The sequence below is a fragment of the Ambystoma mexicanum genome, chromosome 1p (genome assembly GCF_040938575.1).
Source record: "Ambystoma mexicanum isolate Mex_15411 chromosome 1p, UKY_AmexF1_1, whole genome shotgun sequence".
NCBI lineage: Eukaryota > Metazoa > Chordata > Amphibia > Caudata > Ambystomatidae > Ambystoma > Ambystoma mexicanum.
This window is the reverse complement of record NC_090921.1, coordinates 555,349,248-555,363,293: the sequence shown is the minus strand read 5'-3', so window position 1 is coordinate 555,363,293 and position 14,046 is coordinate 555,349,248. Positions and strand designations below refer to the sequence as shown.

At 52.9% G+C, this 14,046-nt stretch overlaps 1 protein-coding gene across 2 annotated transcripts in view; it reads right to left on the bottom strand.

Moving 5' to 3' along the window:
- Positions 1 to 14,046, bottom strand: part of LOC138575511 (phospholipid-transporting ATPase IK-like) — a 550,807-nt gene that overhangs the window by 418,311 nt on the left and 118,450 nt on the right. For both annotated transcript variants that reach the window (XM_069649490.1, XM_069649489.1), the window contains exon 5: positions 12,705 to 12,803. In XM_069649490.1, the coding sequence (XP_069505591.1) occupies positions 12,705 to 12,803 (99 nt within the window). The remainder of the gene's footprint in view (positions 1 to 12,704; positions 12,804 to 14,046) is intronic.

The following is a 14,046-nucleotide window of genomic DNA, read 5'->3' as shown; positions in this document are numbered from 1 at the left end:
CGTGTAATTGGTGCAAATGGACATACACGCAGAAGTGACAAAGCGTGTAATTGGTGCAAATGGACCTACACGCAGAAGTGACAAAGCGTGTAATTCGTGGGAATGGGCCTAGCACGTACACGCCGCGTAAGTGACGCTGTACGTGTGGGCCTGCATATAAGGTACGTGTAGAACACCAATTCCTTGTACTGCTTTTTGTGGAGAGCGAGTGGGTGAATTCTGTACTTCTTGTCGTTTCACACGCGATTTACTTCACGGCGTTTCAAGTTCGTACTCCCTGTTACCTCTGACAGCTTTTTCTATTTTTTCTCTTGTACTGGTTTACCTGGGCCTGTTCCCTCAAACAGTGTTCCCTTCTACTGTTGTCCTGTCTCCTCAGACAGCGTACATATCTTCTTGTGGCGGGGGTGTTGCCAACCAAACGCGCTCATTTTTCACGATCTTTTACCTGGCAGACGGTGAGTCACGCACGTATCTAACATCTGTGCTTGCCCCGTGTGTAGCCTACCCCTTCAGAGGTCATTCTAGGCTGCGTGTGACACGCATACGTTCATTCTTGTGTTACTGGGTGCCACAGCGTAGTGCAGGTTTTTCTTTCTGCACACGTGGTCTAGGAGGGGTTGCGTGCACGTCATCCCCTTTTTTGGGCCTCCTGTGCGTTGCGTGACCCGTCATCTTTCCCCAGGGGTTACATTCAGCCTTGCTAGAGCACTAGGGTACAATTACCATCTGGTACCCAACCCCTTTGACCCCCAATTGCCCAGGACAATAGTCTACATCCACTCCCATACGCACATTAACATCAGTGCCATGGCTGGGAGGCGAGGATTCCGTAAGGGTGGCAAAGGTGGAAGAGCCACAAGTGGTGGCCGTGGTGGATCCGGTAGGGGACGTGGTCGTAACTTGCAGGGTGAGCCTGTCCCCCCATGTGTGGAGGACCAGTCACGGGCACCCATAATCCCCCCCCCCGCCCCCCCTCCCGTTGAGGCTGATGTGGCTGACACCATCCATGCTCAGCCCTTGTTGGACCAGCCCATTGTGGCACCAGACCTGGCTGACTCCATGGCTGACTTCCAGGTCAGCAGGGCTACGACACGTGCGCTGGTGCACGTTGATGCCATCATGCCACGTGGATCTGGGGCAGCAAGGTCATCTGCTGCACCAAGGAGGCAGGGCGGAGAGGCTGCAGGGGCAGCTGCGGCTCCATCCACCCCAGCCCTCACACACCCAGCCAGGACAGTGTCGGTCCTAGTCCATGCTGCTGACATTCCCCCTGACACCATCACACTAGAGCCAATGCCTGCACCAACTCCCATGCTGAGTGTGCAATCCCACACTCCTGATACAGAGTCCGCCAGGGCTCCTGCCCCTAGTGTCCAGAGCGGCGCAGGACACTCAGGATCACCACCACCTTCCAAGCGGAAGAGGAAGAGTGCTCGTCCGGCACAGGCTGATGCCCCAGACACGGCTACACAGTCCGGCCCGTCCAGGAAGCCCAGCTTCACGGATGACGAACTGAATGCACTTGTCGAGTATGTGTCCGGACATGACAATGAGATGGTCATTGTTGCAGGATCCAAGACCACACCTGCACAACGCCAGGCACACTGGCAGACCGTTGCGGACATCGTAAGTGCCCTTGGAATCGTGAGGCGCACAGCCAATGATTGCTATAAGCGCTGGAATGACCTAAAGCGCAGGGCAAAGAGTAAGCTGGCCTCAAGTCATGCCGCAACTCTAGTGACTGGAGGTGGGTCTCCAGTAGTAGACATGGAACTCACTCTACATGAGTCAGTCGCTGGGACCTACGTCACGGAGGAACAGATCCAAGGCGTGGGAGATCTGGCTGATTACGAGGCATTGTCCGGTGAGTGCACATGCATGTGTGTGTCATCCATGTGCATGGTGTGTGTGGGAGGGCTTCTGTTTGTGTGCCAGGTGAGAGTGTGTGCGCCTGAGTCGTATGGGTCAGCCATGTGCTTCATGCAATACTTCCTGCGCAGCTGCATTTGGCCATAGCAGTATCCCTTCTGCCAACAGTAGACATCTAGCCCAACTGCACGCCAGTTGCCCTTGAAGTGTCACCTTGCCACAACATAGTTGCTTATTTTTCACTGTTCATTCAGTCAGATTGTTTGCATTCACCCACTTTTACTAGCCATGTCGCTGTCCACTAGTCACATGTCTGACATGGCTATGGTAAAGTGGAGTGACTTTGTTACCTGGATATCATTTGTACACACATGTCCCTGTGCAATTGGACCATTTCAGACTGGCAGCTCCAGGTGAAAAATCTGACCTGTTAGAATTAGAAAAGCAATTACATGCGGGAACTGGACTGAATGAATAGGTGCTGCCCTCCTCTCCATCTTCACTCAATAGCAATGGTACATGCCATCTGTGTGATGGCATGTGTGTTTCACCTGGCAATCACAGGCCAATGTGTGATGCCACTGCCAGGCAGCATGCAGAAAATGTGTTCATCTTCCATCTTAGTGTCATCAGTGTGTGCCATTTGCCTGCACTTCATACGCAGTGAGGGTGCATGCTTGGGAGGGTTTTAGTCATGTGGGACATGTGTCAATCAAGTACTGGTTCTCTTGCTTCTCAGCCCTCATTGTGTGCCATGGTGCTAATGCCTGTTTCCATTTCTTTGTTTTCATGTCTTTGCAGGGGAAGACGCACCTGATACTGCTGGGGTTGTGGAGATGGTGCAGACCCAGGAGGTGTCCGAGGGCCGACCAACCACCAGTGAGGGACGTGGTGTGGTGGTGGGGGAGAACCCACAAGTGCTGCAGGTCGTGCTCTCAAGGGGTGTCTCTGGCTGCACCTCCCCCGAGCTGTACTCAGGTGTTGATTCGGATGAGACCTACGTGCCGTCGCAGGTGAGTGTTCCAGGGAGGGATTCTGTTCTGTCTCACCCACCTGCACCAGGGTCAGAACCCTCCATGGGGATGTCAGTGTTGGCAGCTACGCCTTTGGTGGTTACGGATGCAGGGTCACACTCCGCGACATCTGATCCTGTTCCTGGACCAGCAGATCAGAGGGGGAATGCAGTCCTGCAGCCTCAGGCAGTGCCGGCACAGCAAGGCGCAGTTCGCCTTGCCCCAGACAGGTGTGGTGCCCGCCGACGTGGTGGCCGTACGCCACCTGGCAATACCGCATGGGAGCAATCCATTTACGGTATGGCAACCCAACAGGCTGCATCATCCGAGATGATGGCTCAGGCCATGGATAGGGTGGCCACTTCCATTGTCCCCCCAGAAAGGCTGATGGAGCGACTAGAGCAGGCAACCGACTCCATCTGCCAGTCACACAGGGAGGACATGTTGGGGTCCAACAGGGACAGGCGGGCGGCACTGGCAACTCTGCAGGAGGCCATCTCCATTGAGTCCCAGGGCCACAGGGAAGCCCTGAGGCAGGAGCTCCTTCACCTCAGGACGACTCTTGTTGAGCTTGAGGCTTCAACACACCAAAGGACAGAACAGCAGCTGGAGCGTCTCACCCATACGCTCTCAGCTGAGATGCAGGCAACGAGGGCGGAGGTCCGGGCATCCCGTGAGTTGTTGCATGGGGACCTCCGCACACTCATCCTCCAGAACCAGACCTACCACACCCGCATGCTTGCAGCCATGGAGGAGCAGACTAGGGCCTTGCGTGGGCTGCCTCCCATAGTGCAACCACCTCCGGATGCAGCTGCACAGGGTGATAATAGCGACAGCAGTGATACTCCCACAACAGGGTAGCCGTGTGGGCCATGAGCCCATGGAGGTGTTTTATTTTCCCAGGATCCACGCAGGTGGGTTCTGGTGTGCATCCTGTCCTCGGACCTCCTGGGTGGCCTCCCCAACCCCCCCCGGACCCATCAATGGCCATTTTTGATTGTTTCTTATTTTTATTTTTATTTTTATTTATTTTATTCCCTATTTTTTTGGGACGATTTGTTGGCTTCCGTGGTTCCTGTGGGCATACGCTGCATTGTGGCTGGGCACATGCAGGCTTGTAATGTATTTGGTTCGGATGCTTGGGTTTGAGTCACACACACCCCTCCTGCTTCCCGTTTCCATGGGCTTGCAAAGGGTGTGCCCAAGTGACAGTGAATTACACAGTGACGTTGGACTCCCATGAGCTGTGTGGGCAGTCTGTAGTCAATACTGTGTATACATTCCTAGTGCATATTGCTGTTGTGTTGTACACTGCATGTTGCATTGATGTGTAACTCATCTTCTGTGTCTACCTCCCATTTTGCAGGTCCCTTCCTCATGTCTACACAAGGACCTCTAGTCTGGAGATGGGGTCCATGTTGGCAGCAGTGCACCTACAACTCTACATGGCGCCAACACTGCACAGTTGGTAGTGGTGGGAGTGCAGGCATTCCCAGGTGGTGAGACTACTAATATGTAACATTTGTGATGTCATGTTAATGGTAGTACGTGCTCAAGTATGTTGTTGGTCCGGCATTGCTGTGAGCATTTCAGGTGTTGCAGGTTTCTAATAGGGACACTGTACATAGTGACACTAGTGTCATGTTGTGGGGATTACTTTGTTTACCTGCAAATAGCATGACATGGCACAGTGTGTCGTGTGGCGGTGCTGGGGTTGGGTTGGCTGACATGGCACTGTCCTCTTGTTGCATTTTGCAAGTGGGTATTTTTTTTAGCTGCTTGAATGTGTAACTCCACAAAACTGCATTGGTGGTGTCTGTGTGGGTAGGGATGCACACATTGTGACACTTCCAGGTGAACAATCTCAGGCTGATATGGTATTCACGGTTCATTCTCCAGACATTCAGGATCAGCGTCAGGTTGAGTCATCATTGATTGTCAGATGGAATGTGCCAGGGCAGTGTGCACTCCACAGGGGTGTGATTTCTATGTGAAGTAATTAGCCACTAGCTGTGTACGGGCTGCCTCCCCCCGTGCCCTTTCCCCTCCCATGCGCAGCGGCTGTGCATGTGGTTGGGGATGTGGGGCCACCACCATGTCCACGGCCAGGCCCCGGCGTGTTGCAACGTTGTGCAGGACACATGCTGCCACTATGATCCTGCACACTACTGGGGGAGCGTATAACAGCTGGCCGCCAGAACGGTCAAGGGAGCGAAAGCGTGACTTTAGCACTCCGAATGTGCGCTCCACTATGCCCCGGGTCGTAATGTGGGCTGTGTTATATCTTACCTCGGGTGGCGTGGTGGGGTTCCGAATTGGCGTCATCATGTGGGGGCTGAGAGGGTAGGCACTGTCCCCTGTGGAGGTGGTGATTGGTATCATTGGTGGGGTTGTGACCTTGCTCAGTATCCAACATGCATGCATGTGCAGTGGCATACATACTCACCAAGCAGCCATGTATCGCCATGCCGCCCAGCTTCTAGGTCCCGGCTTAGGGTGGACATTCGGTAAATGAAGCTGTCGTGGGTGGACCCGGGATAGTTGGCATATACTGAGGTGATGATTCCCTTGGCATTACATGCTACCTGCACCTTGATGGAATGCCAGTACTTGCGGTTCCTATAGATGTGCTCAGATGCCCTGGGGGGACGTAGAGCCACATGGGTGCAGTCGATGGCACCTAGCACTTTGGGGAATCGTGCCACACCGTAAAAATCCAGGGCGGCAGCATGCCTTTCTGCAGGTGTTCTGGGCAGGTATATGTGCCTGCGGACTGATGGGCGTGCAGTGATGATGTTCAAGACCTGGTGTAGGCAGCGTGACTGGGTGGCCTGTGACACCCCACCCACTATGGCACTTGTCCGCTGAAATGATCCAGTGGCTAAGAAGTGCAGTACATTGAGGACCTTCTCCAGGGGGCTGAGTGCTTGGGAGCACAGGGTGGGTGATGTGAGGTCATCCTCCCACTCACTCACCAGGTCCAGTATTATGTGTGGTGGAAACCTGTACCTCCCATACACCTGGTCATCAGGCATCCCGAAAAGGCTGGTTCTGGGTGTGAATATTCTGGCCCTGACTATCCTCCTCCTCCTCCTCCTTTGGTAGCCCACTGCCACTGCTGCTAGGAACGGTATGTTCATCCTGGCGTCTGAGCTTGTTATTGTTAAAGTGCGCAAATTTATGCTTTGCGCGTGTTCTAGGCGAGCGTGTGACCCGCGCACCCCTGGAATCCAGTTCCCAGTCCAATAGCATGTGGAAATTCCCACGCACCACGGGATACAGGTGCGCTGACGTACTTGCGTGTGTAAGTGCCCGCGCACCCATGAAATACACGTACATAGGCCAATCGCGTGTACGCGCACGTTTGTCCAATTACACGCTGACGTGCAGTATTTCCACGTGTGCTCCATCATCACGTGCTGAGTGGGGAACACCCATGCGGGTCACGTCACAGATGCGCTTACGCGCTGAGGGACTCTGGTCCAATAGAATCGCGTATGCGTGCTGACGCGCTTACGCGCTAAGGGCCTTTCCTCGGATTTCACGCTGACGTGCAGGATTTTCACATGCCAAATCACTCCGTATCAAGCTGGCCACGCGAAAACACACGGAAGACCACGCTCCTGCCCAGAAGGCCGAGTTTCTGCCCCCCAGTGCCCCGAGCAGCCTCCCACGTGCCATCTGCTGCTGCCTGCCTGCCTGCCTGCTGCCACCGTGCCCTGCCATTTGGTGCCTGCACATCAGCCATCTGCAGGGGTCCAGTTGCTGTGTCCACCTCTGCTGGAACTGAAGACTCCCGACTGGGATTACATCGCTCCACAGCCCAGTCCCAGGACCCAGTTGCCCACCCACACCTGCCTCTGGGGTTGCCATGTCGGGCACTTCCACATCTGGCACCAGTGGCAACCCCAGGCCAGAGGGGCAGAGGGGCACCAGCTTCACTGCCACCGAAGTTGGTGTCCTGGTGGAGCATGTCCTGGGGCAGTATGATGCCCTCTTTGGATCGTCCCGCGCCAGCAAGGAAGGATGGGAGAGGATCTGGGCCGACTGTGTGGTTGCCATCAACGCGGAGGGGGTGGTAACCCGCAACGTCCTGAAGATCAAGAAGCGCTGGGAGGACTTGAGGTCCAGGACCCTTGTGAAGGCCCGGCGCCTCGTGGAGGGGGGCCGGGGCCGCATGAGTTCCATCCAGATGAGGGTCCTGGAACGCGTACGCCCAGCGCTCCAGGCCCAGATCCTTGAGAGGGAGGCCCGTCTGGAGTTGAGCGGTAAGTGTCCAAGCATTACTGTGTGAGACAGGGCATGTTGCGGTGTGCTGGTTCTATGATACTTGCCTGTATGTGTGCCATAGGCCATGTATGCATGTATGTGTGCAGGGACATCATAGTAATGCATGTGCGACCAGTGATGTGTGACCCACATGGTTGTTGCATGTGTTCAAATGCCGCATGGGGAGCCCTATGCAGATTTTGAACATGAGAGCATGCCAGTCTCTGTACCTGGACATGGGTGGGGGTGAGGGATGGGTGCTGATGCCAGGTACATATATGGTAGCCATGTCTGTGTGCCTGACCTGCGTGTCTGTGACTTGTGCATGCCATGGATGCATGACACATGTGTGTGACAATGCACAGATTCAGTGAAGCAGCCAAATTACCCTTGTATCCACTGTGTTTGGTGTGTTTGGGGCCAGATGGATGTGACTGAGGTGAAGTGTGTGCATGTGATAGGCATGAGCCATGATGCATGTGAGTTACATATCATTGAATATTTCAAGAGTCCATTGGACATGCATGGAAATGTCCATGGCATGTACCATGCCTGTTACTGTGTGTGTGTTTTGCCTGGACTGACCCATGTGTTGTGGAGGGACATGATGGAAGTGTACTTTGACAGTGGTGCTCATCTGCTATTGCTTCCTGTCTAGGGGACCATTGTACAGTGCCCTGATGCTTGTGTTCTTTGTCTCCCTCTACGCAGCGGCTAGTGAAGAAGAGGGCGGAGACGGCGCTGTGGAGCAAGGCGGCGGGGATGCCCCCACGGCTGCAGCGGAAGGGGTGGGTGAGCCCCCACAGGGGCCTGCTACGGTGGGAGACGGTGAGGAGCCATCCAGGTTGGTGGTTTGCACAGAGGACGAGGAGGCCGCCACTGGGGCACACATGGGGCCTGGTGGGGGCATCCCTGCTGGTGCAAGTGGTGCAGTCCAGGGCAAGGGGCAGGAGGCAGCACAGGTCACCGTGGAGGGGCCTGTGCATGTCGCTGTCCCTGACCCTGTGAGTGCACCACCATGCACCAGCAGGGATGCCCCGTCCCAGGCCCGTCCGCAGGTAGAGGGGATGTCCATGTCACCTGACTCCCCTCCACCTGCGGACGTGGGAACCCCTGGCCGTGTGGAGAAGGTCCTGATGGGGGTCGCGATGCGCACGGCTGTGATTCGTGATGCCGTGCATGCTTCCCGGGAGGAGCACGCACGTCATCACGAAGTGCACCGTGCCGACGTGGCCCAATTGGGATCGGCCATGTTCGGGGGTTTGCTGCATGTGTTGGCCAATCTGGCGGCCCTCTCCTCCTCTGTGCAGGCTATACATCAGTCGTTCTCCTTGCCGTCTTCCGGCCCAGATGCCACCAGGGCCCCCTGTGGACCTGCCCCGACCAATGCAGCCAGCTCGGTGGGGATCCCATCCCTGCCACAGTTGGGAGTTGGAGGTCCAGCAGGGGTGGACAACAAAGCAACTGGACCCCAGCAGATGGAAGATGTGACAGCATCATCGGGCAGGGCACGTGCACGACCGCGTCGGTGGTTTCCATCAGCCTGGATGCCGTCGTGCTGGCAGAGGCAGTGGCGTCGGAGGCAGCAGCAGGTTCGACGTGGGAGGCATCATGGCTCGGGGCCATCAAGATCAGAGGGGCAGGCATCGGCCGGAGGGCAGGGCAACCCTGGGATGGTGGTGTCTTCCGTGTCGGAGGGCAGGGCAACCCTGGGATGGTGGTGTCTTCCGTGTGGGAGCAGTTGGTCCAGCGGATAGGTGCGGAGCGGCAGCGGGCGGAAGAGGAGCGGCTCACCATGGTCAGGGCGGAGTTCTCCATGCGTCGGGCGTTGAGGCGGGCTGAGTGCCTCGAGGAAGCTCGCAGGGAGTTTGAGCTGAACATGGGGTTATCCCTGCGAGACCTCGGGGCCAGGACAGAGTCCCGCCTCCAGGACATCGACATGGAGTTCGATGATGCCCTGGCCAGCAACATCACCGAGTGAGCCGCAGGACTTGCCCGCTGCCTTTGTATATAGTTATTTAGTTAGTTAGTGTTAGCTTTCCTTTATTCATTTTTATCTTTTTTGGACCGCTCGGACAATGGCCACTTTTTTGTAGATATTTTTTTCATTAGGTAGTAGTAGGTTTCATTAATGGTGTTGGCTCATGGACCCTGGAATATTCGTGTATATAGTTTGCTTTTTGAAGAATAATTTTTTTTATTGATTATTGTGTTCGCCATGAGGAAATGGTTTTTCATTATTTTCCTTCCACATGACATTGCTTTGGACTACATTTGTTTTTGGATTACTTTTTATTTTTTATTTTTACATTTGTTCTCGGACATGGACCATTTATTTTGTTATCCCCATTGTTGTATGTTTGATTTGTTTACTTATTTTTCATCTTTAATACATGTTTTTTTAACTTTCACTTGTGGTATTTTTTCATTGGTTTCATACATGTCATGATATGGGTTTTGACATTCACTTGCACCCGTTGTGTATGTGTGTGTGACGGACATGTGTTCATTTACATACTTGCCATTGGGGTTGTATCATGTAATTGCATTCACTATGTGGGTGGATGCAATCCTTGCCTGGGTGTTTGTGCTGGGTATGCTGCCCATTACTGCCATGATTGAGTATCGTCAGGACCTGGGGGCAGGGGGACATGTGTGGGTGCCTGGTGGAGGCTGCCCCTGCACTGCTGGGGGGTGGGGCTGGTGGGAGACATGAGTGGGGGCCTGGTGGAGGCTGCCCCTGGTGACTGGGGGGGGTGGGGGTGGTGGGAGACATGAGTGGGGGCCTGGTGGAGGGTGCCCCTGCACTGCTGGGGGGTGGGGGGGTGGGAGACATGAGTGGGGGCGTGGTGGAGGCTGCCCCTGGATGGTGGGGGGTGGGGGTGATAGGGGACATGAGTGGGGGCCTGCTGGAGGCTGCCCCTGGATGGTGGGGGGTGGGGGTGATAGGGGACATGAGTGGGGGCCTGGTGGAGGCTGCCCCTGCACTGCTGGGGGGTGGGGGTGGTGGGAGACATGAGTGGGGGCCTGGTGGATTCTGCCCCTGGATGGTGGGGGGTGGGGGTGGTGGGAGACATGAGTGGGGGCCTGGTGGAGGGTGCCCCTGGTGACTGGGGGGGTGGGGGTGGTGGGAGACATGAGTGGGGGCGTGGTGGAGGCTGCCCCTGGATGGTGGGGGTGATAGGGGACATGAGTGGGGGCCTGGTGGAGGCTGCCCCTGCACTGCTGGGGGGTGGGGGTGGTGGGAGACATGAGTGGGGGCCTGGTGGAGGATGCCCATGGTGGCAGGGAGGTGGGGGTGGTGGGAGACATGAGTGGGGGCCTGGTGGAGGCTGCCCCTGGATGGTGGGGAGTGGGGGTGGTGGGAGACATGAGCAGGTATGCAGGGTAGTCCCCTGTTTTGTGGGCTGCCTGCAGGGGCCGTCGAGGGTGTACAGGGAACACCTGTGAGGACCCACCCAGCCTAATCGCGTGTGTAACTTCCCACGCACCCCTGTAATACACGTACCAAGCCAAATCGCGTGTGATAATTCCCGCGCACCCCTGAAATACACGCGCCCAGGCTATTCGCGTGTGGAAATTCCCGCGCACCCCTGGAATACACGTACCCTGCTGAAATCGCGTGTTAAACTTCCCGCGCACCCCTGAAATACACGCGCCCAGGCTATTCGCGTGTGGAACTTCCCGCGCACCCCTGAAATACACGCGCCCAGGCTATTCGCGTGTGGAACTTCCCGCGCACCCCTGAAATACACGCGCCCAGGCTATTCGCGTGTGGAACTTCCCGCGCACCCCTGAAATACACGTACCCTGCTGTAATCGCGTGTGGGACTTCCCGCGCACCCCTGAAATACAGGTACCCTGATGGAATCGCGTGTGGAACTTCCCGCGCACCCCTGAAATACACCTACCCTGATGGAATCGCGTGTGGAACTTCCCGCGCACCCCTGAAATCCACGTACCCGGCCAAATCGCGTGTGAGACTTCCCGCGCACCCCGGTATACACGCACACGTATTTTTTGTCAGCGTGTCCGTGTTTGTGGGTACCCCTTTGCACGTCATTTGTCCTGGAGGGCCACAGTATAGGACATTCATCATGGCAGTATATGGGTGCTATTTGTTGGCGCACCTTTTGGCGCACATTTCTTACAGCCGCAGAGACGCTACCGCCTGCTTTCTTGTGGCGGTCGTGTTTGTGCCTGTGCACTGGTTTGAGCGTGCGCTTTTTTGCCCTATTCTATTCCATGAATACGTGTTGTAGGCGAGCGTGTGGGCGTTCCGCGCATTTGTGCCCTGTACTTCCCCCGTGACGCCCACGTTTTTGCAAGTTGTTCCCCATTCCGAGTGTTACGCCCGTGTTCCGCCTACTTTTGTTGCGTGCGCCGCGCTATGTGCGAATTTCGCTGTGGCCTGTGCGATTTTCGCTGTGACCTGGCGCACGCTGTTAGATGGCCTGTGCGCCAACGTGCGCGGCGCACTTTTTATCGCACATCCGCTGGTTTTCTCGCGCACGGACTTCCATGAATCGACGTGCGCTGCTTTTCGTGCGATTTTCGCACTTGCACTGCGATTTTCGCTATTCCACTGCGATTCGCACGTTTTTGCCCACTTGCGCCGCGCTAATTATTCCATGAATCGGCCTGTTGGTCTCTCCAGAGGGAAGGTAATAACATGAATGTAATGTGTATACCTCCATGAAAAGAATAAGGGTGCCTCATGGTCTCTCGTATGTTATTTAGCGTCCTCCTATTTTATGCTCTCGTTGTTGTGAATTATTTTGGTCTTGTCCCATGATGTTGACGCTATGTATGTAAATTGTAGAAAAAGCAATAAACAGAATTAACAACAACAACACAATCTTAACCCCTCCCACACATTTGCAAAACAGTACTAATGTATGCACTTGCCAATACGTACTAGGCTACTTATGCCTAGATAATTCTGGTATAAATTAGTTGTGTTGGTAAGTGTGGGTAAAGCAGTAGAAAAGGCATGTGGATGCCCATTGAAGGTCCAATTGTAGGGGTTAACTACCCCCTTTGCGGTCACTTCTAGCCTCTCTGAGACCACTGGGAACTGTCACTTGTGCAATGGAGACTTCAGTGTAAGTTACACGTAGGCAAAAAACACATTTTATGTGAATTGCTCTTTTGTAAATTACACATAAGCACATGAGATGTGTTTCATGTGAATCAGGGATAAGTTTTCCATGCAGAAAGGATACCCGATTCACATAAATAAAATACCATGTGCTTAGGTGTAATTTATAAATGTGCAATGTTCCCTAAAATGCTTTTATTGCACACATCTAACTTAAACTGAAGTCTCCATTGCACAAATGGCGGTTCCCACATTTTCTTGCATCAGTCACACACATGGAAAATTGACTTGGCATGAAGTGCCTGCTGCCCACTCTCCTCTGAGTGCTGGCTGGAAGTTCTTCTCCGGTGGATATTATTTCAGAAAAAGTGGCCTGTGTCTTTTGTAGATCATTTTCATATCCCCAAGATAACCTCTCATTCTTTCAACCAATGTGTTTCCATACTCACAATATCTTCAGACAGGTCTTTAAGGGCTCGTAATAGAAAGAGGACAGACAGTGGTATGGTGGCCCCATACCAAGGCGCGGTTGAGATTGCAGGAATGCACTGAAAAAGAGCAGAGAGGAAGAGTTAAGGATTGTATAACAGCGTCCCATGGTCATGATTGGGTCTTCATTTTCGGATGACAGTCTTTTTCTTGTAGGCAAATGGTCAAAATCATGTTTGTGCAAAACATCCCGTCATAAACAATGTATTTTAAAATGTTGTGCCTTGCATAAATTAGTACTTGTGAAACTTTTACTTCGAAAAAATAGAATTTTTAAATTACACAACACTTCACTGGTAGTATTGCAGGACTAAATAAAACAAGTATTGCAACTTCAGTCTCAGAACAGTCAGGGAATGGAACGTGTCTTTACTCACATTGTTCCCCGATGTACAATGTGTGTTACTTTCCACCTAGAGCTGTGTTTTAGAAATCCCATACACAGATAATACATACATACGCAATGTAGCAGAATACAGAGTTTAAAAATGATTTCCATCATATACATTTTAAACTATCAAAACTTCATATTTTCAACTACATGTTTTCTGAAAATACATTTTCAAACAAATTTGGACCTAAAACAAACCTAACTTGTTTAAAAATGTTATTTTCTACAGACCAATCTGTTTTTCAGTCTTAAACCTAAATCACTAAAAGAAAACTTGAAATCTGTTTACGTTGTACTTTTTTATATTGCAATATTTTAGGACTGAGCCCACCTCTAATATGATCCACGTATGGAAACCCTTACTTACATGTAGACATTTTAGCTTTTTCTTGGACTTTCTGATGTTTTCATTCTCTTAGCCCATATATTCAGATGTGGTTCATTTCATGGAAAAGGCGCTGATCCCCAATATTTGATCTGTAATACTTTGATTGGATTTATAAATGCCTATGTCATTTTCTACCTCAAAGTATTGTCAATGCTATTCCACAAATCTAACGTTAAACGATTATTCTGGAATCAACATCAGAAACAGAACTGCGCGAAATACTTGCACTTGGGCAGGCACTGCCCAGCGCTTATAAACTTGAACAATGTAACACGTTTAAATCCGTAAGAGATAACATACCAGTACACAGGGCTGCAGTTAAAACCAGTTTTGTTCAGCAGACACTGTTGTAGTATGTGCGACTGACTGGACCAATGTGGAGGGTTGCTCGTCGATTAAAGTGCTTCACTTAGAACGCTCTACAACTAAAATGGGGGTTTACACAGAGTTCCTCTTCCTGTTTTACATGATTTGAGTTCCTCTTCCTGTTTTGAATAATTTGAGTTCCTATTCTTCTTTTACA